Source organism: Mizuhopecten yessoensis, unplaced genomic scaffold, assembly GCF_002113885.1.
Source record: "Mizuhopecten yessoensis strain PY_sf001 unplaced genomic scaffold, ASM211388v2 scaffold9541, whole genome shotgun sequence".
NCBI classification, from domain to species: domain Eukaryota; kingdom Metazoa; phylum Mollusca; class Bivalvia; order Pectinida; family Pectinidae; genus Mizuhopecten; species Mizuhopecten yessoensis.
The window spans coordinates 903616-922653 of record NW_018408099.1 but is presented as its reverse complement, the minus strand read 5'-3'; the positions used below and the strand labels follow the sequence as shown (position 1 = coordinate 922653).

Below are 19038 nucleotides of genomic sequence, written 5' to 3'. Positions count from 1 at the left end.
AGTTATTAACCATGAAAATTCCTGCGGTCATTCCGATCTAAAAGCCTCAGCTGCAAGGTATGGTCAAATATCTAGGCCACATATCCCTCTCCTGCTTTGATGGCCAAATTAATCCCTAGAGTAAGCTTTCCTAAATTGACATGAAAACACTTTTAAGGCAGGAATATTTCTGCTTCCTGTGTTGCTTTTATTCTGCCGATTCACTTTCATTTGAACTTCACTAGCGATAGTTATTTTTTACTTTCAATGATACACACTTCAATGTTTCTGCTTGAATCCTCCGTGGTTCCCAGCCGAAACGTTTTTTGGAGAAAACAAGTGTTTTTGTGTGAATTCATAAAATATATGTAAGCATTAACAAGGCACACCGGATTACATTTGATGGAATAACATTTACTGTACAAGTGGAATAGTATAAAACGACAATCATAATTATACCTGTGTAATAGTAAAAGAGAGGCTCTATGTGTGGAAGTGTCGAAATAATTCACATGCCCAATCAGTTCTCCATTCTGTATAAAATATGCTGAATGTAAGGTGTGGTTTTACATGTATTTACGTTTCAGTAGCTTCCTGAAAGTTCCATCATGTATCACATTAAGACGGCTCAATACCTGGTTAACTAAAATGGACAGTTTGATGCACGTAATGGGGCCTCGAACCGCCCTGTCTCCATATTTTAATATTCACCAGTGTAAGGTGTTCCTTCTTTAAGTACAGATACATAATGTATATAATAAGTGAGACCGTGACGGTGTTACGATCAGAGCTGGGGATATTTTCCCAGTTAGGCGATTTGATACCAGAGATTGTGAGCCAAAAATGTTTGCCTTCATCAGTTTTTGTTTTTGTTTGATACATGTGTATACTAAACCTTTTAAGCGTAATGGTTGTCTCTAATGGTTAACAATGGGTGCAATTCGTATTTTTATTATAATATATTCATTAGGATTTTCTTTAAAATGAATCGTTGCGTTAAATATGTTTCTTATAATTCAGCAGTTGTACAAGAAATTAGCATTTATTTCAAACGAAAAAGGACAATATCCGAAATTTTGATTTTTTTAGTAACAGAATAGCGTACTTTTTAGTCGTAGACAAAAGTAAAACACTCAAACGCGATGCTGCAGGTGTTTGAGGCTTGCCTAGATTACAATGACCTCAATCTAAGATTTTTACACGGGAATTCTCGTCATTTCCGTTCGGCATGTACTTATCAGCTATGGAGTGCGCGAACAGTTACAGAACCACACATACAATCTCCGTGCTAACTGCACACATATGCGGAGCAATTCTACAGCTGGGGTGAATGGGGGGCATGGAGTGGTATGTGTACGAAATGGCGAAGTAAACAAAATGACTCTCCAAAACCAAGTGGTGCATGTATACTGATGACATTGGGTAAGTGACCACAACAATTGTAACTATTGAATATGATATTAATGTACAAATGTTCATGTTGCCACTTCTAAATGCATCTCGCTAAAAATAGCAATGCAAAGGCGGACGCGGATAAGTTCAATGTATACTACAAATATTCTACACGTACAATATATAAGCCACAAGGAATAGTATTTCACTGTAAGATGATTGTGTAAAACGTTCATTTTATACGTACAAAATGTACAATGTAAATAAAGAAAAATACACACGAAATCCGACTACTGTTCATTCCGCTCACTGGCAGTCGTTCTAGAAACATACATCCTAGGCCATTATGAGCGGCCATAATTGGTATATTTGTACAGTTGATGTGATTTATACTCGGTCCAGGGCCCTTTATCTTGTTATTATTAGGGATGAAGCCCATACTATGACTATTGTTTTGTTAATGTTAGGCTTGAAATTTCTAACGTATCTATCATTTTGTTACTTTCAGGGTGAAGCTCATAGTGTGACTATTATTTCTTTATTTTCAGGGTTGAAGACCATAGTGTGACTATTGTTTCTTTTTTTTCAGGGTTGAAGCCCATAGTGTGACTATTATTTCTTTATTTTCTGGGTTGAAGCCCATAGTGTACGTGACTATCGTTTCTTTATTATCAGGGTGGAGCCCATAGTGTGACTATTGTTTCTTTATTATCAGGGTTGAAGTTTCAGGCTTGAAGCCCATAGTGTGACTATTATTTCTTTATCTTCAGGGTTGAAGTATCAGGGTTGAAGCCCATAGTGAGGTGACTATTGTTTTTTTATTATCAGGGTTGGAGCCCATAGTGTGCCTATTGTTTCTTTATTATCAAGGTAGATGCCCATAATGTGACTCTCGTTTTTTTATTATCAAGGTAGAAGCCCAAAATGTGACTCTCGTTTCTTTGTTATCAGGGTTGAAGTATCAGGGTTGAAGCCCACAGTGTGACTATTGTTCCTTTATTATCAGGGTGGAGCCCATAGTGTGGCTATTGTTTCTTTATCTTCAGGGTTGAAGTATCAGGGTTGAAGCCCACAGTGTGACTATTGTTTTTTTATTATCAAGGTAGAAGCCCAAAATGTGACTCTCGTTTCTTTGTTATCAGGGTTGAAGTATCAGGGTTGAAGCCCATCGTGTACGTAACTATCCTTTCTCTATTTTCAGGGGTGAAGCCCATAGTGTGACTATTGTTACTTTATCTTCAGGGTTGAAGCCCATAGTGAGGTGACTATCGTTTCTTTATTATCAAGGTAGAAGCCCATAATGTGACTCTCGTTTCTTTATTATCAGGGTTGAAGCCCATAGTGTGACTATTGTTACTTTATCTTCAGGGTTGAAGCCCATAGTGAGGTGACTATCGCTTCTTTATTATCAAGGTAGAAGCCCATAATGTGACTCTCGTTTTTTTATTATCAGGGTTGAAGCCCATAGTGTGACTATTGTTTCTTTATTTTCAGGGTTGAAGTCCATAGTGTGACTATTGTTTCTTTATTATCAGGGTTGGAGCCCATAGTGTGACTATTTTTATTTTTTTATTATGAGGGTTGAAGTATCAGGGTTGAAGCCCATAGTGTGACTATTGTTACTTTATCTTCAGGGTTGAAGCCGATAGTGTAACTATTGTTTCTTTGTTTTCAGGGTTGAAGCCCATAATGTGACTATTATTTCTTTATTTTCAGGGTTGAAGCCCATAGTGTGACTATTATTTCTTTATTTTCAGGGTTTAAGCCCATAGTGTGACTATTATTTCTTTATTTTCAGGGTTTAAGCCCATAGTGTGACTATTATTTCTTTATTTTCAGGGTTGAAGCCCATAGTGTACGTAACTATCGTTTCTTTATTATCAGGGTTGGAGCCCATAGTGTGACGTTTTTTTTTTATTATGAGGGTTGAAGTATCAGGGTTGAAGCCCATAGTGTGACGATTGTTTCTTTATTTTCACGGTTGAAGCCCATAGTGTGACTAATGTTTCTTTATTTTCAGGGTTGAAGCCCAAAGTGTACGTAACTATCGTTTCTTTATTATCAGGGTTGGAGCCCATAGTGTGACGTTTTTTTTTTATTATGAGGGTTGAAGTATCAGGGTTGAAGCCCATAGTGTGCCTATTGTTTCATTATCTTCAGGGTTGAAGCCCATAGGGTGACTATTATTTTGTTATTTTCAGGGTTGAAGCCCATAGTGTACGTGCCTATCGTTTCTTTATTTTCAGTGTTTAAGGCCATAGTGTGACTATTGTTTCTTTATTTTCAGGGTTGAAGTTTCAGGGTTGAAGCCCATAGTGTGACTATTGTTTCATTATCTTCAGGGTTGAAGCCCATAGTGTGACTATTATTTTGTTATTTTCAGGGTTGAAGCCCATAGTGTGACTATTATTTTTGTATTTTCAGGGTTGAAGCCCATAATGTGACTATTGTTTCTTTATTTTCAGTGTTGAAGCCCATAGTGTGACTATTGTATCTTTATTTTCAGGGTTGAAGCCCATAGTGTTACTATTGTTTCATTATCTTCAGGGTAGTGTGACTATTATTTCTTTATTTTCAGGGTTGAAGCTCATAGTGTGACTATTGTTTCTTTATTATCAGGGGTGAAGTCCACAGTGTGACCAGTGTTACTTTTTCTTCAGGGTTGAAGCCCATAGTGTGACTAGTATTTTTTTTTTTTCATGGTGGAAGCTCATAGTGTGACTATTGTTTCTTTATGTTCAGCGTTGAAGATAATAGTGTGACTATTGTTTTATTATTATCAGGGTTGAAGTTTCAGGCTTGAAGCCCATAGTGTGACTATTGTTTCTTTATTATCAGGGTTTGAGCCCATAGTGTGACTATTTTTATTTTTTTATTATGAGGGTTGAAGTATCAGGGTTGAAGCCCATAGTGTGACAATTGTTTCTTTATTGATTGTTTCTATATTTTCAGGGTTGAAGCCCATAGTGTGAGTAGTATTTTTTTTTTTTTTTCATGGTGGAAGCTCATAGAGTGGCTTTTGTTTCTTTATGTTCAGCGTTGAAGATAATAGTGTGGCTATTGTTTTATTATTATCAGGGTTGAAGTTTCAGGCTTGAAGCCCATAGTGTGACTATTGTACTTTATCCTCAGGGTTGAAGCCCATAGTGAGGTGACTATCTTTTCTTTATTATCAAGGTAGAAGACCATAATGTGACTCTCGTTTCTTTATTTCCAGGGTTGAAGCCCATAGTGTGACTATTGTTTCTTTATTTTCACGGTTGAAGCCCATAGTGTGACTATTGTTACTTTATCCTCAGGGTTGAAGCCCATAGTGAGGTGACTATCGTTTCTTTATTATCAGGGTAGAAGCCCATAATGTGACTCTCGTTTCTTTATTACCAGGGTTGAAGCCCATAGTGTGACTATTGTTACTTTATCTTCAGGGTTGATGCCCATAGTGTGACTATTGGTTCGTTTTTTTCAGGGTTGAAGCCCTTAGTGTACGTGATTATCGTTTCTTTATTATCTGGGTTGGAGCCCATAGTGTGACGGGTTTTTTTTATTATGAGGGTTGAAGTATCAGGGTAGAAGCCCATAATGTGACTCTCGTTTCTTTATTTCCAGGGTTGAAGCCCATAGGGAGGTGACTATCGTTTCTTTATTATCAGGGTGGAGCCCATAGTGTGACGGGTTTTTTTTATTATGAGGGTTGAAGTATCAGGGGTGAAGCCCATAGTGTAACTATTGTTACTTTATCTTCGGGGTTGAAGCCCATAGTGGAACTATTGTTTCTTTATTATCAGGGTTGAAGCCCATAGTGTGACTATTGTTTCTTTATTATCAGGGTTGAAGCCCATAGTGTGACAATTGTTACTTTATCTTCAGGGTTGAAGCCCATAGTGTAACTATTGTTTCTTTATTTTCAGGGTTGAAGCCCATAGTGTGACTATTGTTTCATTTTTTTCAGGGTTGAAGCCCATAGTGTACGTGACTATCGTTTCTTTATTATCTGGGTTGGAGCCCATAGTGTGACGGGTTTTTTTTATTATGAGGGTTGAAGTATCAGGGTTGAAGCCCATAGTGGGACTATTATTTTGTTATTTTCAGGCTTGAAGCCCATAGTGTGGCTATTGTTTCATTATCTTCAGGGTTGAAGCCCATAGGGTACGTGACTATCGTTTCTTTATTTTCAGTGTTTAAGGCCATAGTGTGACTATTGTTTCTTTATTTTCAGGGTTAAAGTTTCAGGGTTGAAGCCCATAGTGTGACTATTGTTTCTTTATCTTCAGGGTTGAAGCCCATAGTGTGACTATTATTTTGTTATTTTCAGGGTTGAAACCCATAGTGTGACTATTGTTTCTTTATTTTCATGGTTGAAGCCCATAGTGTGACTATTATTTCTTTATTTTCAGGGTTGAAGCCCAAAGTGCCGCTTCTATTGTTTCTTTATTATCAGGGTTGAAGACCATAGTGTGACTATCGTTTCTTTATTTTCATGGTTGAAGCCCTTAGTGTGACTATTATTTCTTTATTTTCAGGGTTGAAGCCCATAGTGTGAGTAGTATTTTTTTTTTTTTCATGGTGGAAGCTCATAGTGTGACTATTGTTTCTTTATGTTCAGGGTTGAAGATCATAGTGTGACTATTGTTTCTTTATTTTCAGGGTTGAAGCCCAAAGTGACGCTTCTATTGTTTCTTTATTATCAGGGTTGAAGCCCATAGTGTGACTTTTTTTATTTTCAGGGTTGAAGCTTCAGGGTTGAAGCCCATAGAGTGACAATTGTTTCTTTATTATCAGGGTTGAAGCCCATAGTGTGACTATCGTTTCTTTATTATCAAGGTTGAAGCCCATAGTGTGACTATTGTTTCTTTATTTTCAGGGTTGAAGCCCATAGTGTGACTATTTTTTCTTTATCATCTGGGTTGAAGCCCATAGTGTGACTTTTGTTTTATTATTATCAGGGTTGAAGCCCCTAGTGTGACTATTGTTTTATTATTATCAGGGTCGAAGCCCATAGCGTGACTATTGTTTTATTATTATCAGGTTGAAGCCCCAAGTCACGTTGTTATTATCAAAATACCAAATGACAATACCTTAATTGAGAGAGGGCTAATTACATATTCTTTGCTTAAATATTACCACTCAATTGTCAATAACATGACGCTTTGATATTGTTATTTAATTTCGTAAACGGTAGCCATTGGCACTGAAGGACAATGAACTCGGAAACTGAAGTAGAGATGGTCACCGAGGAAGACCTGAAGGCACACCGTGAGCATTTGATGATTTGCGATGAAGACAAAGGACAAGAAGACGAAAACGTGAGATGCTACTTCCGTTATATTGTTCTCACTCTTTCTCTAATTTTACAACTTTTCTTTATTATACATCGTATGATTATTTAGAGATGACTAAACTAATTATTGTTTATTAGAATGTTTAATTACTCATATAAAACGAAATAGCTTTGAAAAGGGAAATAATATGGCCTTCTGAACTTTGATTTTATTTCAAGAATATTAGTAGAAATACAGTTATGTACATTTACATGTACGAATGATGTTGATCATCTCGTAAATTTGCTTTGCTTAGGTACCAAACGCAAATCCAAATGTCAGACATGATGTGACAGATGGATAACTTTCTTAAAGAAGACTACAGATGGGATTCTCTAGCCCATCGGAGATCCCGTCGAAAACTTCAATTATTTTTTAAAATCCACAATAATATAGCCCCTAACTATCTCAACACTCTACTCCCTTCCCTTGTCGATAACTCTCACTATAATCTTCGAAACGTTGAAAACTACAACCTACCTAACAACAGACTTGAATTATCTAACGTATCCTTTTTTGCTTCTACTGTTAGACTGTGGAACCAGTTACCTACTAGTATACGACGTAGTGCCACGTTCTCATCATTTAGAAACGCCATTCAAGACGTAAACTTGCCGCTTGTACCAAACCCCTTTTTCTATGGTGATAGGAAAAATAATATTTTGCATACAAAATTAAGAAACCGTTCTAGTACTTTGAAAAGTGACCTGTTTCGTGTTAACCTCATTGATTACCAACGTTGTATATGTGGCTTCCCTATTGAAGACACACACCATTTCTTTTTTACCTGTGATATATATAACGAACAAAGAATTAAGCTTTATCGTGAACTGAATGAATACATGCCTCTTAATTTAAATCTACTTCTATTTGGAGATACATCTCTTTCGGAACAGGAAAACATAACGATATTCATGCATACTCAGCAATACATTCGTGACTCTAACAGATTCTAGTACCCCCCCTCCCCCTTGTCCCCTCTCTCTCCCTCTCTCTCAATTGAACCATAATATCCACTCTCTCTAAGAGGAAGATACTATATGTCATACATTAATAATGATGAGGATGTATGTATTATAATTACAGACTATTACCCCCCTGTCTCTTCCCCCTTCCCCCCTTTTCTCTCTCTGTCTCTCTCTTATAATTTCAATTTATAAATTAAAGCATTTAAAAATGAAATAGTGTATATATGTAAATTAATTCTGCCATCTTGTTGTACTATTGTAAATATATGCTTGTAATTTGCTAGGAAAGGGCTTAATATAAGTTTGATAACTTGTGCCCAATCCATTTGCTTGGCAATAAAATATGTTTAAATTAAAAACTACAGAGAGGTCAAATGATTAACGCCCTTGCGTGTTAACACAATATCAAAACTTACAAATAACAACGGTGTTTAGAGACAAGAGCTAGGTCATTGTCATTTTACGTACAACTTAGTCATGTTTCAAATATAGTATTCCTTCGTCATACGCATTTTGCTTCGTGATAGGAAATCCGTTTCTATAAACTTCGACTCGTTATGGTATTTTTCAGATTGCAGACTCTACCACTGAGGTCGGCATAGTGATAGGCGACGACAGCCGCGACGACAGGTCGGTTCCTTCTCTGTCGCCGCTTGGCATTATCATCCGGGTCCGTCGGTCATGTGACCGGTATTTCAAGAAGAACAAACACAGAGTCAATCAAGCTATCAAAGTCATTTTACTTCTAGGCTACCTAGCATACTTTGTTTACGCAATGATTTATAGGTTCGGTGATGAAGGATCAGTTCGTTTGATGGTCGGAACCGTTTTGGTGATCCTGGGATATGTTGTCAGGATTGTCTTCGTGAAGATTGGTCCTCCCGTGTCATCATCGTTACAGTCAACTAAGTGCGTCATAAAGATCACACGTCATATTCAAAGAAGATATGTATTCCTACAAAGGTAAGGTTTTATAGTTCTCACCTTTCGCGGGGTATCTCCGTTGAAATATCATTGCGTGGTACACCGAATGTAATTCAGAATTACATGAATACTAATATTTGAAAATAAAACAGTATTAATGTGTGCGGTCGTGCGTACATTTTAAAACATTAGTTGTCAAGTCCAAATAAACATAAATAGATAAAATCTTAGCGCAAACTTACCAAGAGTAATACGTTGGATGGGTGTCGATAAATGAAACAGCTACAGTGTACCCTTTACTCCCAATATCTAAACACTTCTCGATACGTTTGTTACATACCGATGTGATCTCCCTTTAGCTGTTTAGACTCGTGCCTTTAGACTCGAATTATATCTTTTGTATAAAGTACATATCCAGATAAGCAATAGAAACATCAGAATAAAAAAAAACAACGTTTTGATAACATAAAATTCTCCAGAACATTTCAAGCATAAAACAGCCTGAACTGTTATAATCGTTATTAATTTTGTGTCACGCATTCCTATGTTGGGAAACTAAAGTTCGATTCGTTTAATAATGAGATCTTAATATTTCGGATACATTCGATGATCTGAGCACTTAAAACAAACACCAGGCTTCTGCACAATAGTGCAAATGTCATCTGCCGATTAATTCTATTAAAAAATCAAAGAGTATAATAAAACTTACTGACAATAAAGATTTAATGCATTTTGTTTTTTATTGCAGTAAATAGTTAGTCATTCATCTTTATGTACTTTTTTAAGGATGGTTAGCATGATTGCAGTTCTAGCCATTTTCATCTACATTTTGGTCGAAGTATTCATCGAATTTCCGTCAAACGTTATATCGGCTGTTGGGTTGGTTGTGTTTATAATGATCATGTTCTTCTTCTCCAAAGATCCAGCTAAGGTAAGTTACCACTTTAGTAGTTACGTCAAATACATTGTTGTCCAGTAGCGACCGTTTTAAATCACACACACGTTTAAACATAAAAACTGCATTAAATTATGCCATATGTACTACAGCTGTATTGGAATAACGTCAGACAAGTATGGTACTTTGTATTATATTCTCTTACAGACATGAAGGGAACGTTCTTTAAATTGTTTACAAGTAAAACACCAACTTGAGGTAGTAACCTGCTTTTCGAAAGATTGCTCAGAAGTATATACAGTGTAAATATGTTTAAACCATCGGAGTATGGGCAATTCACATTACTTAACGACAAGTGCCTTTATATTGCCATCAGAATTAAATACATTGTGAGATATAACGTTTTGTGGAGAAAATAAAATTGATTATTTTCTTTTCTGGATAAATAAATGGGAGAGCAGTGTATGAGCAAAGAAACTCCTCATAGTTTGATAGTGACTTCAAAACCGAGTTGATCGGTGAAATATCGTTTGATATACATTACATATGGTTTCGACACTGCCGTAATTGTTTGTTTTAGAAAGAATATACATTTTTTCTTGTTTAATTCTAGCTATGACCTTAAGGTCGCATAATGAATCCTTTTATAAGTTTTAATTCCTGGTTTGTGCTTTGGCAACATATTTGCTATTCCGCACCAAATTAAAGAAAAGATTTATTTTTCAGTGAAGGTATTAAAACAAACGCTTGTATCATATAAAAGATTTGTTAAACTTTTTCTCTGACAATATCTATAATGCTTTCCGTCAAACGGTTCTCAAGATATGACAAATTATTCGAACTGAATCGTGTTTGTTTTTGTTAGCACCATCTTATTATTGATCTTACCAAAATATTATAGTAAAAAACTAAACATGAGATTTACTTATTTTTCAAAAACTGTTTAATGGTTAAGTATGAACTAATTAAGTGAGAATTAAACGTCTTGAACATTCTCCTTCAAGCTGCAAATGTTTGTTTAAATATCATTTAACTGACTTTCCGGAAAATTGTAAAATGCATGAAATGTAGAAAAATGGCTAGTGACCTTCGCACGGGCCTGTTAGTATCCACATTATTTGGTAAAAGCTAAATGATTTTCATTACAAAAAAGGACTACTCTAAAATATATCTTTTTTAACTTATTGCAACTGTATAACATGTACACATACCTTAATCGTTACTGTACCTAAGTGTTCTATTAAACTAAGTGCATGAATCACGCATTACTGAACCTCTATTTGATTGTTTCATTTGAGTTGTATTTATTCTCAGGTGGTGTGGCGACCTGTGTTATGGGGACTACTTTTACAATTTATCTTTGCGCTGGTAGTGCTCCGGTCAACATGGGGTTACGGCGCATTTGATTGGTTGGCACAACGAATTACAGAATATCTCAAACATTCTGACATTGGAGCCAATTTTGTGTTTGGGCCTGCCCTTGACCAACATTTATTCGCATTCACTGTAAGACTTTTTATATAACTTTTTGTCGTGCGTTTATGTATTTCTACCTTCGTAAAACATATTTGACAATTTCTTAAAATATCAATCCAGAAAAATAAGAAGAAAATATAGTCAATAACCATTTGATTTGAAATCAGTCTTCATTCGTTTTCCCTTTAGCTATTACATTTATTACCTATTACATTTAATTACAAAAAAATAAAACCGAATGATTGGTCGATACAATCCAGTAGATTTGTTTTGCAGTTTTAAGAAACTAGCTCATCCTACCGTCTTGTCGTCCCAAGGTACTGCCGGTGATAGTTTTCTTCAGTGCTACCATCTCTGTCTTGTATTACCTTGGTTGGATCCAAGTCCTCATCCGGGGTATTGCTGTTGTCATGGAGCACAGTCTGGGTATTTCCGCCATGGAATCTCTGCATGCTGCATTTAACATTTTCGTCGGTTGGGTAAGTCACATGACGGAAGCAATTTATTCGAATATGCGTTAACAAAATCTGCATTGGTCAATTTTAAGCAAACTTCTTTCAAAACTAAAACACACATGAAACTATTCTTCTGCACATTCAAAAGCATTTAGTTAATATCTTACGTCTTTGGAGAAATTAACAAGAAATCAATTGAATCGTTGAGATTAATCATCTGTCCCATTTTCAGGCGGAGACAACCACGTTCCTACGACCTTTCTTTGACGACATGACGCTTCCTGAACTACACACTGTGATGACCAATGGGTTTGCCACCGTGTCTGGCAGTACGCTAGTCGTCTATCACATGTACGGGGTAAGGCTTTCTCCTTACAGTCTCAAACTCGTGTACATTTTCAGCAGAACATTTACATATCAACACAGTTTAGTTTTCTTGAATATTAGATATACAAAAAGTATTTTAACTATTTTAGTAATGTTTTGATGTCAAATTATTATCACCTTCATTTTTGGAATCGTTCGACTAATGAGAATCTATCATTAGCTTTTCATTTAACAAATTACGTGATCAACTCATACTGTAATACCGTATAATGGGTTATTTACGCGGGCTTAAGTTTGGCGATTTTTACCCAAAATGAATAATCAAATTGATACGGATTATTATTTCGCGATCAACACGTGAGCAGGATCTTTTGCAGTATTAATCACAAATAAGGAACAATCAGAAGGCATATACAGTGACTAATAGTCGAATGAATACGTTTTTAAACGGCATATTGTTAAAACAACAAGCAAGTGTTATTATCGACATAATGGTTATGAGGTTTGTTATCGCGGCTGTTTCTATATATCGTTGGACTCTTTCTGCCTTCGACCTACTGGCCTACAAGTAGACGCGACACATCTGGCAGAAATGTTTAAGTATTGTAGCCAATGGAATCCGTATAGTCTATTATGGGTCCTAACCTATTGTCTATGTTTGCAACCTTTGCAGAGGGTCGTGAAGTAAGTCTGGATATACTTTACAATAAAACTACATTTTGTATACATTTACGTGTCAACAAATGCTTAGTGAAGTAGGTTCTGCATTCCTAAAGAGATTTTAGCCATTCGTTATCGAATCACACACGTGCCATGCTCACATACCGAGATACCTAAAACAAGATTGTTAATATGCAAAAGACTTGGAAAGATTTGAAAAAAATATTTAAAAAATGTGATATACAACATTTGATATAACGCCCTATCTAGCTAGATTAAGCCACTCTAAAGCGCTTAACAGTGCATAGATAACCAATACAATTAGCATATACATTAATCAATACAATTTTGAGGAATTCGTAGGAGCTGCTTTATCAAGTGGTAACTACTAGTCATATGCCACCTGGCTAATATCTCCCTATGTGTGTATACCTGCGTGTGTGCTGGAGATGTATTAAAACGACAATTCTTTATGCACAGAAAGCATGTTATTCTATGACCACGGACCATGTTTCTTGTTCTATGTTCAGTTATAATTACCAAATGTGATGTTTGTTCCTGTTATGTTTAAACCGATGCAGGCTCCTGCAAACCACCTACTCTCGGCCTCCGTCATGTCAGCCCCGGCCGCCCTCGCCTTGTCCAAACTCTTCTACCCAGACGATAAGGTCAGGAGATCAAAGGTTACCTTGGACAAAAAAGGGTAAAGTTCAAAGTACATATCTCTTTCTCATATGTCAGAGTATATATTGAACAGTTGACATCGCAATTTTTTTAATACTTTATAATTGAAACGTTGTGTAAATTAGTTTTTAACTTGATGAAGTCATTATATTAGGAACTTCGGATATTCAAAAAAACGAAATTGAGATTTTGACATTCACGTCGAAAACTGCATTTTTTGGTAATAGAATTATTTTGTATTGAAGACATGGTCAAAACATCATAGACGCAGCGTCTATAGGCGCTATCGGAGCGGTTTCTATAGTCGCCTACATCCTAGTCAGCGTGTTGGCTTTCTTTTCTTTGCTTGGATTCTGCAACGCCACTCTGGAGTGGCTAGGTGACCGCGTAGGACTCACTCCTCCAGACTATCCCGTCCTCTCTTTCCAGGTAATCTGTAGGTACATAAGCGATACATTTCATCATTCATTTTCATTTCATATAAATTTTATATGAATGAGCTATGTGTACGCCTATCAATATGCATCCTCAAATCAGGTAAATCGCGTGACGACTTGTCATAGTGTTACTGCTTAAAAAAAACTATAAAACATCGAAAAGGCGTGTGTTTTAGCACGTGGATATAGACAGTTTGTGAAAGAAAACAAATCATCTTTCCAACGCTACTACGTATTTTTGTACATCCACTAGAAATTTGATTTTTGATGCGAGGAAGTTGGGTCGGGAGCTTTCCTGCGTTCTTGTTTACAATGTATATCCCTATTTGGGATGGCATTTTTATCGACGTTGATATAAACCTCTAAATGTAGAATATTGCCATAAACACCTAAACAATTGTTAGTTAAGGTCAAAACGTAGCAAACTGTAAGAAATTCTCAGTTTCCTGTGTTCTAGCAGTGTACCAGAAAATGAAAAGTACGGAACTGGCATTGATCAACTAAAATTACGAGTTATTGTTCTTTGATTGTACTTGTGCAGTTTTTATTCCAGTAGCCATCACCATGGATGTCCCACTAACTAAAATTAAAATGATTGTCCATGTAAAAGTACGTTACTTTTGTTCTAGATCAGTATGTAGTTCTAGCATTTCTCATTATGTTATTATTCTGAAATGTGTTCAATTGTTGGATGAATTATCTATAGGTATTCTCTGAATATTCTGTTCCATTCTGAGAAAGTACTAACGGACTGTGTCGTGTTCGGTATAGTTGATGCATCATATCTGAGAAAGTACTAACGGAATGTGTTTATATTTAAACAGTTTGTCTATTGCGTGCCTATTCTAAGAAAGAACTTACTGACTGTTTCTCTCTTTGGTACATGTATAATATGATCTGCTACGTACATATTCTGATAAAGAACTTATTGACTGTTGCTTTCTTTGGTACATGTATAATATGATCTGCTACGTACATATTCTGATAAAGAACTTATTGGTTGTTTCTTTCTTTGGTACATGTTTAATATGATCTGCTACGTACATATTCTGATAAATTACTAACTGACTGTTACTACTAGGAGGGACGGTAGTCTAATGGTAGGACGCCAGGCTCGTGACCGAACGGCACTGTGTTGTATATTTTAGCAAGATACTTTACTCCGCTTATTCAAGTCTACTCACTCTAAATGAGTACGTGGTTCGGTAGTGCTAGAATTGTTGAATGCTAGCTGCGAGCGCCGAAATGGCAGCACCGACTGTGATTGCCTGGTTGCAAATTAAAGGCCCTACAGGTATAACCACGGATACTAATTTGTGAACAGCTTTGAGACAACCTCCGAACTGAGTTGTGATGAAGCGGTATATAAGAACCTCGAATTATTATTTTATTGCTATGTTTTGTTTACATGTATGCATAACATGCTGCTATTATTGTAATTTATAGCTTATATGCTCCTACCTGTTTTGGCCTCTGGTTTTCCTGATGGGAGTTGAACCAGCAGATTGTCACGTGGCAGCCAGAATGGTCGGCATTAAAACATTCATCAATGAATTTTTCGCCTATGAAGATCTTGGGGAAGTAATAAGGAATGGCCAAAAATTCCGGAATTTTAACGGCACCTGGCACTTAGATACGACAGGAAATATCGTCATGGACACGCCCGGGAACGCCACCATTCTGATCGGGGGCGTTATGTCGGTAGGTAAGACGTTAGACGCATATTGTAATTTTCGAAACTGTGTTCAATGAAACCACATTTAAGACAAGATTTCACTTTATTATTTTTGTCAAAATAACTTTTTTACGATCATTCGTTTATTGCTTTTTTAAGAATTTTACATATATTTAAAAAAAAATCAAAATGTCTATTGAATTTAAACTTTGGCATGACATTATATTAAATGTATCCGTCATTTCAGGCCCGATCCGAGGTTATTACGACGTACGCTTTGTGCGGGTTCTCTAATATGACAGCGCTCGGCATTATGATTGGAGCATTGACGGCGGTGGCGCCCTCTAGAAAGGAAGATATCGTCAGAGTGTCATTCCGTGCTCTTATTTCCGGTTGCATGGCTTGTTTCATCACAGCATGCGTGGCTGGTCAGTATAACATCGAAACACGTTAGCAATATAAACTTCAAAATAAACACATTTCACGATGGTAGATCATTTAAAGATCCCTGTACCACCGCTAAAAATTGTAACAACACATTGGAATTTTTTAATTTTTTTTGCATGCCTAGCTTAGATATATAATTTCTGAAAAATTCCCAGCAGGACGTTGATAAAACAAATAATAGAGAACAAACTTGCAAAATATGACCAACAACAGGGTGATGGGTGTAAATAATCAATGAGGCATGACCGGTATTCGAATTTTGGACTTCAGATTGTTAAGCCATTGCTCTAACCGACCGATCTACCTAGTCCACGAAAGTGTCCTGGTCCACCTGGGCCACAATTTTTTCACATATCTGTTGAATCTTGTTATAGTAACACAAGTAATTTTCAGACCATGAAATACAACGTTCTGTATTGCACATGTGCATACGGAATGTTGTATTTACCTACTAGCCGGAACTACTTTTTTATGGGAATCCCCTTGTCATGGCGAACTGAAAAGTTCCCGGTTTTTGCAAAACATAACAAAGTTTATAAAATCTTTTGATCGATCTCTACCAAATACGGAAGGTATTTAATAAAAGCAAGACCACACACTTGTGTTTTTCTAACGAATCAGAAAGCACGAGTTTATTGTGCGGACGAATATATTAACGAGTGCACGGAAGTGTGTGGTCTTGCATATTTATCTTGCACTTTATTGCTATCTACCATTATCACGATGTCGATCACTGTCCTGATGGTGGTGAACGTGTACTCGATTGATCATTGTAGCAGTACATTCCTCCAAAGTAAAAGCGACTTTAAACATAAATGCGATAACACTGCCGTTGTTATATTACATGTATTTTGACAGGTCAACAATAAATCATATCAAAGCTATAAAATGTTATGTTGTTTGGCAGGAATTCTGGATTTTGATGCAGTTCTTACCTGATTAAAAATATCATGCTTCCGTAACGCCAAACATCTGCCTGCAGCAGTATGCTACTTCTCCAGATCCAGTCTGATGGTTTTTTGTTTGTTTATATTTGATTTCGTCTGGCGAAGAAAAACGAATCGTGATAAGATTTCCTTTTTATCCCAGATTCTTCTATTTTTTTATCCAAAAATAATGTGCCTTTGATGTGAGTTTTTCTATCTTTCTATTTTTAGGATTACTGACAACAGCCCAATGACGTAGAGCACGTTTTCCGAATGACCTTCAGCACCTGCATGTACTTTAGATGGTTGGAAAGCGATGAGGTGTAAACATGTTACTATGGCATAAAACCCAACAACACAAAACACGAAACTGTCGCTGAATTCCGCCATACGTGTTGGCCAAATCGACATTTCATATTGAATCTATTTACATATTGTAAAATATGCAGTAAGACATGATCACTCGTCAAAATAAAAACTTCATAGTTGGCATTAGATTCCTGAAGTCCAAAACAAACCTCTGGATCCGCCACTGTGCATGTACAATGTGCATGGCTTGTGCGGGAAACAGGTTGGCGTAAATATTGAAAACGTCACGTAATTGGCTATAATACCTGCATTATCAAATGATATATACCTGGAAGTTTTAACTATTATTCAAGATTGAAGTAACTTGGGAGAGTGAACTTGAAATGAAGAAAAAAACTTAACAACACCAGTGTCATCGAGCTCCCATATCAATAAAGCGTTATTAAAAGAATAAATATGTGAAAGGGCTTTTAACGGAGTCTAAACCCTCAGAATACAGACATTTATTCTGTAAATAGCGTATACTGCCGGTTTGTGTCATGCGAAATTGATAATATTTACAAGAAAAACCTCTTATCGCCAATGAACTTGGGTGAAAGCACATGTGCAAGCCGCAGAACGTTTTTTTATGCCCACGTTCTTTTAACAACCACAACAAGCGATATGCTACATACATTATGTACTAGACTTTGTCCTAATGTAATGCAGAGCCGTAAACCCTAAAATAGATGGTTGTTGTACCCTTAACATACCCGTTATGTCATATGGCTATTGTGTGCTCAACATAGCACCTGAGGGAGGGTAGTATCCGTACCAAAAACCATATCCTCACATAATAGAGGATAGTGCTGTGTTTCACATAATACTGACGAGTTGTGTCCTTGACCTACTTCAGATGTTTGTTGTGTCCGTTGCATCACGTTTAAGGGGTGTTGAGTCCTAAAGATAATGCTGAAGGATTGCTGTGTCCTTATCAAATCTCATTATTGTTGCATACTTAACATAATAAAAGAGGGTTGTGAGTTCTTAGCATGATACCAAAATCAATGTGTCTCATACACAATACTGGACGGTGGTTGTGTCCGAACCAGGTTATCACATGGCTTTACATAACACCCTATATATATATAAACAAATAAAAACATGTTCTTAATTTTTGGTTTTCGACTTTTTAAATTGATTTAAACCTGATACTTGCATGACTTATACAAGAATTTGCATATAATTTGTTTAAGATTAAATGAAAGATCTATATCTATAGTTTGAATAGTTCTGAAGTTAAGAGTATATGATACCGTTTTCGTTATTTGGTCCCCAGGTCGTTTTACACATCAGAATGATTCTGAGATTTGAAGTGCTGCACGCCTCCTATACTTCAGATGTTTTCATGGTAAATACATTTGAGAAAGATTATAAGACTCCTTTCCCTTTGAAGCAAAAACAGAACTCTGAGAATAATTAGTATTTCAACTTTCTTTTGAGAATTCAATACCACAAATGTATTTTCCTCCCATTCGAAAATACTAATATGTCTGTCTAACGCTGAAGGAATAGCTTAATATACTTTGTAAAATAACAAATTATGCAGTATGTTTCAAAGTTTATAGTAAAAAGCGCTATTTTTTTCTTATCATGATTTTTTTTAACTTTTAAATGTTAACTATTCTAGCTACATAACGGTATTCCGTCTTTGCGTATTGCAGAGTTATCTTCTCTTGTGAGCAGGTTTTGATTGTTACGTCATTGGTTTGTGAGAGTAACGTCATCAATTTTTGAGAAAACGTCGTAATTTTCTCACACAAACCAATAACGTAACAATCAATACCTGCTCCCACGAGAAGATAACTCTGCAATACGCAAAGACGGAATACATGCAAGCTTAAGTTTATCCTGACCGAAATCCACTCATGCACAATGTATATATGTTAAATGTGTTTTGATTTATGTACCAATAATACTTTTTTATGCATCTTTTATGGGATCATTGGTGAATTTGTTTTTTAAGAAATATTCTTAATTTTTTTTGGTCTGTTAAAAGTTCTTTGAGTAATTGTCAGACACTATTAAAGGAAAATGCGCGGCAATAAACAGGATCTTAGATATGTATGTATATATATATATTATCACTATCTTTAAAACTCTTGAAAAACAATGTCAATTCCGTTA

At 36.1% G+C, this 19038-nt stretch overlaps 1 protein-coding gene across 1 annotated transcript; it reads left to right on the top strand.

Moving 5' to 3' along the window:
* Positions 1-1248: 1248 nt before the first annotated feature.
* LOC110458326 (solute carrier family 28 member 3-like) lies at positions 1249-18025 on the top strand. Its single transcript, XM_021509986.1, has 12 exons — positions 1249-1401; positions 6551-6674; positions 8229-8620; positions 9368-9512; positions 10791-10982; positions 11270-11431; positions 11640-11765; positions 12976-13097; positions 13324-13507; positions 14962-15216; positions 15438-15618; positions 16795-18025. The coding sequence occupies exons 2-12, from the start codon at positions 6570-6572 to the stop codon at positions 16815-16817; spliced, it is 1887 nt and encodes a 628-aa protein (XP_021365661.1). The 5' UTR covers positions 1249-1401; positions 6551-6569; the 3' UTR covers positions 16818-18025.
* The last annotated feature ends 1013 nt before the right edge of the window (positions 18026-19038 follow it).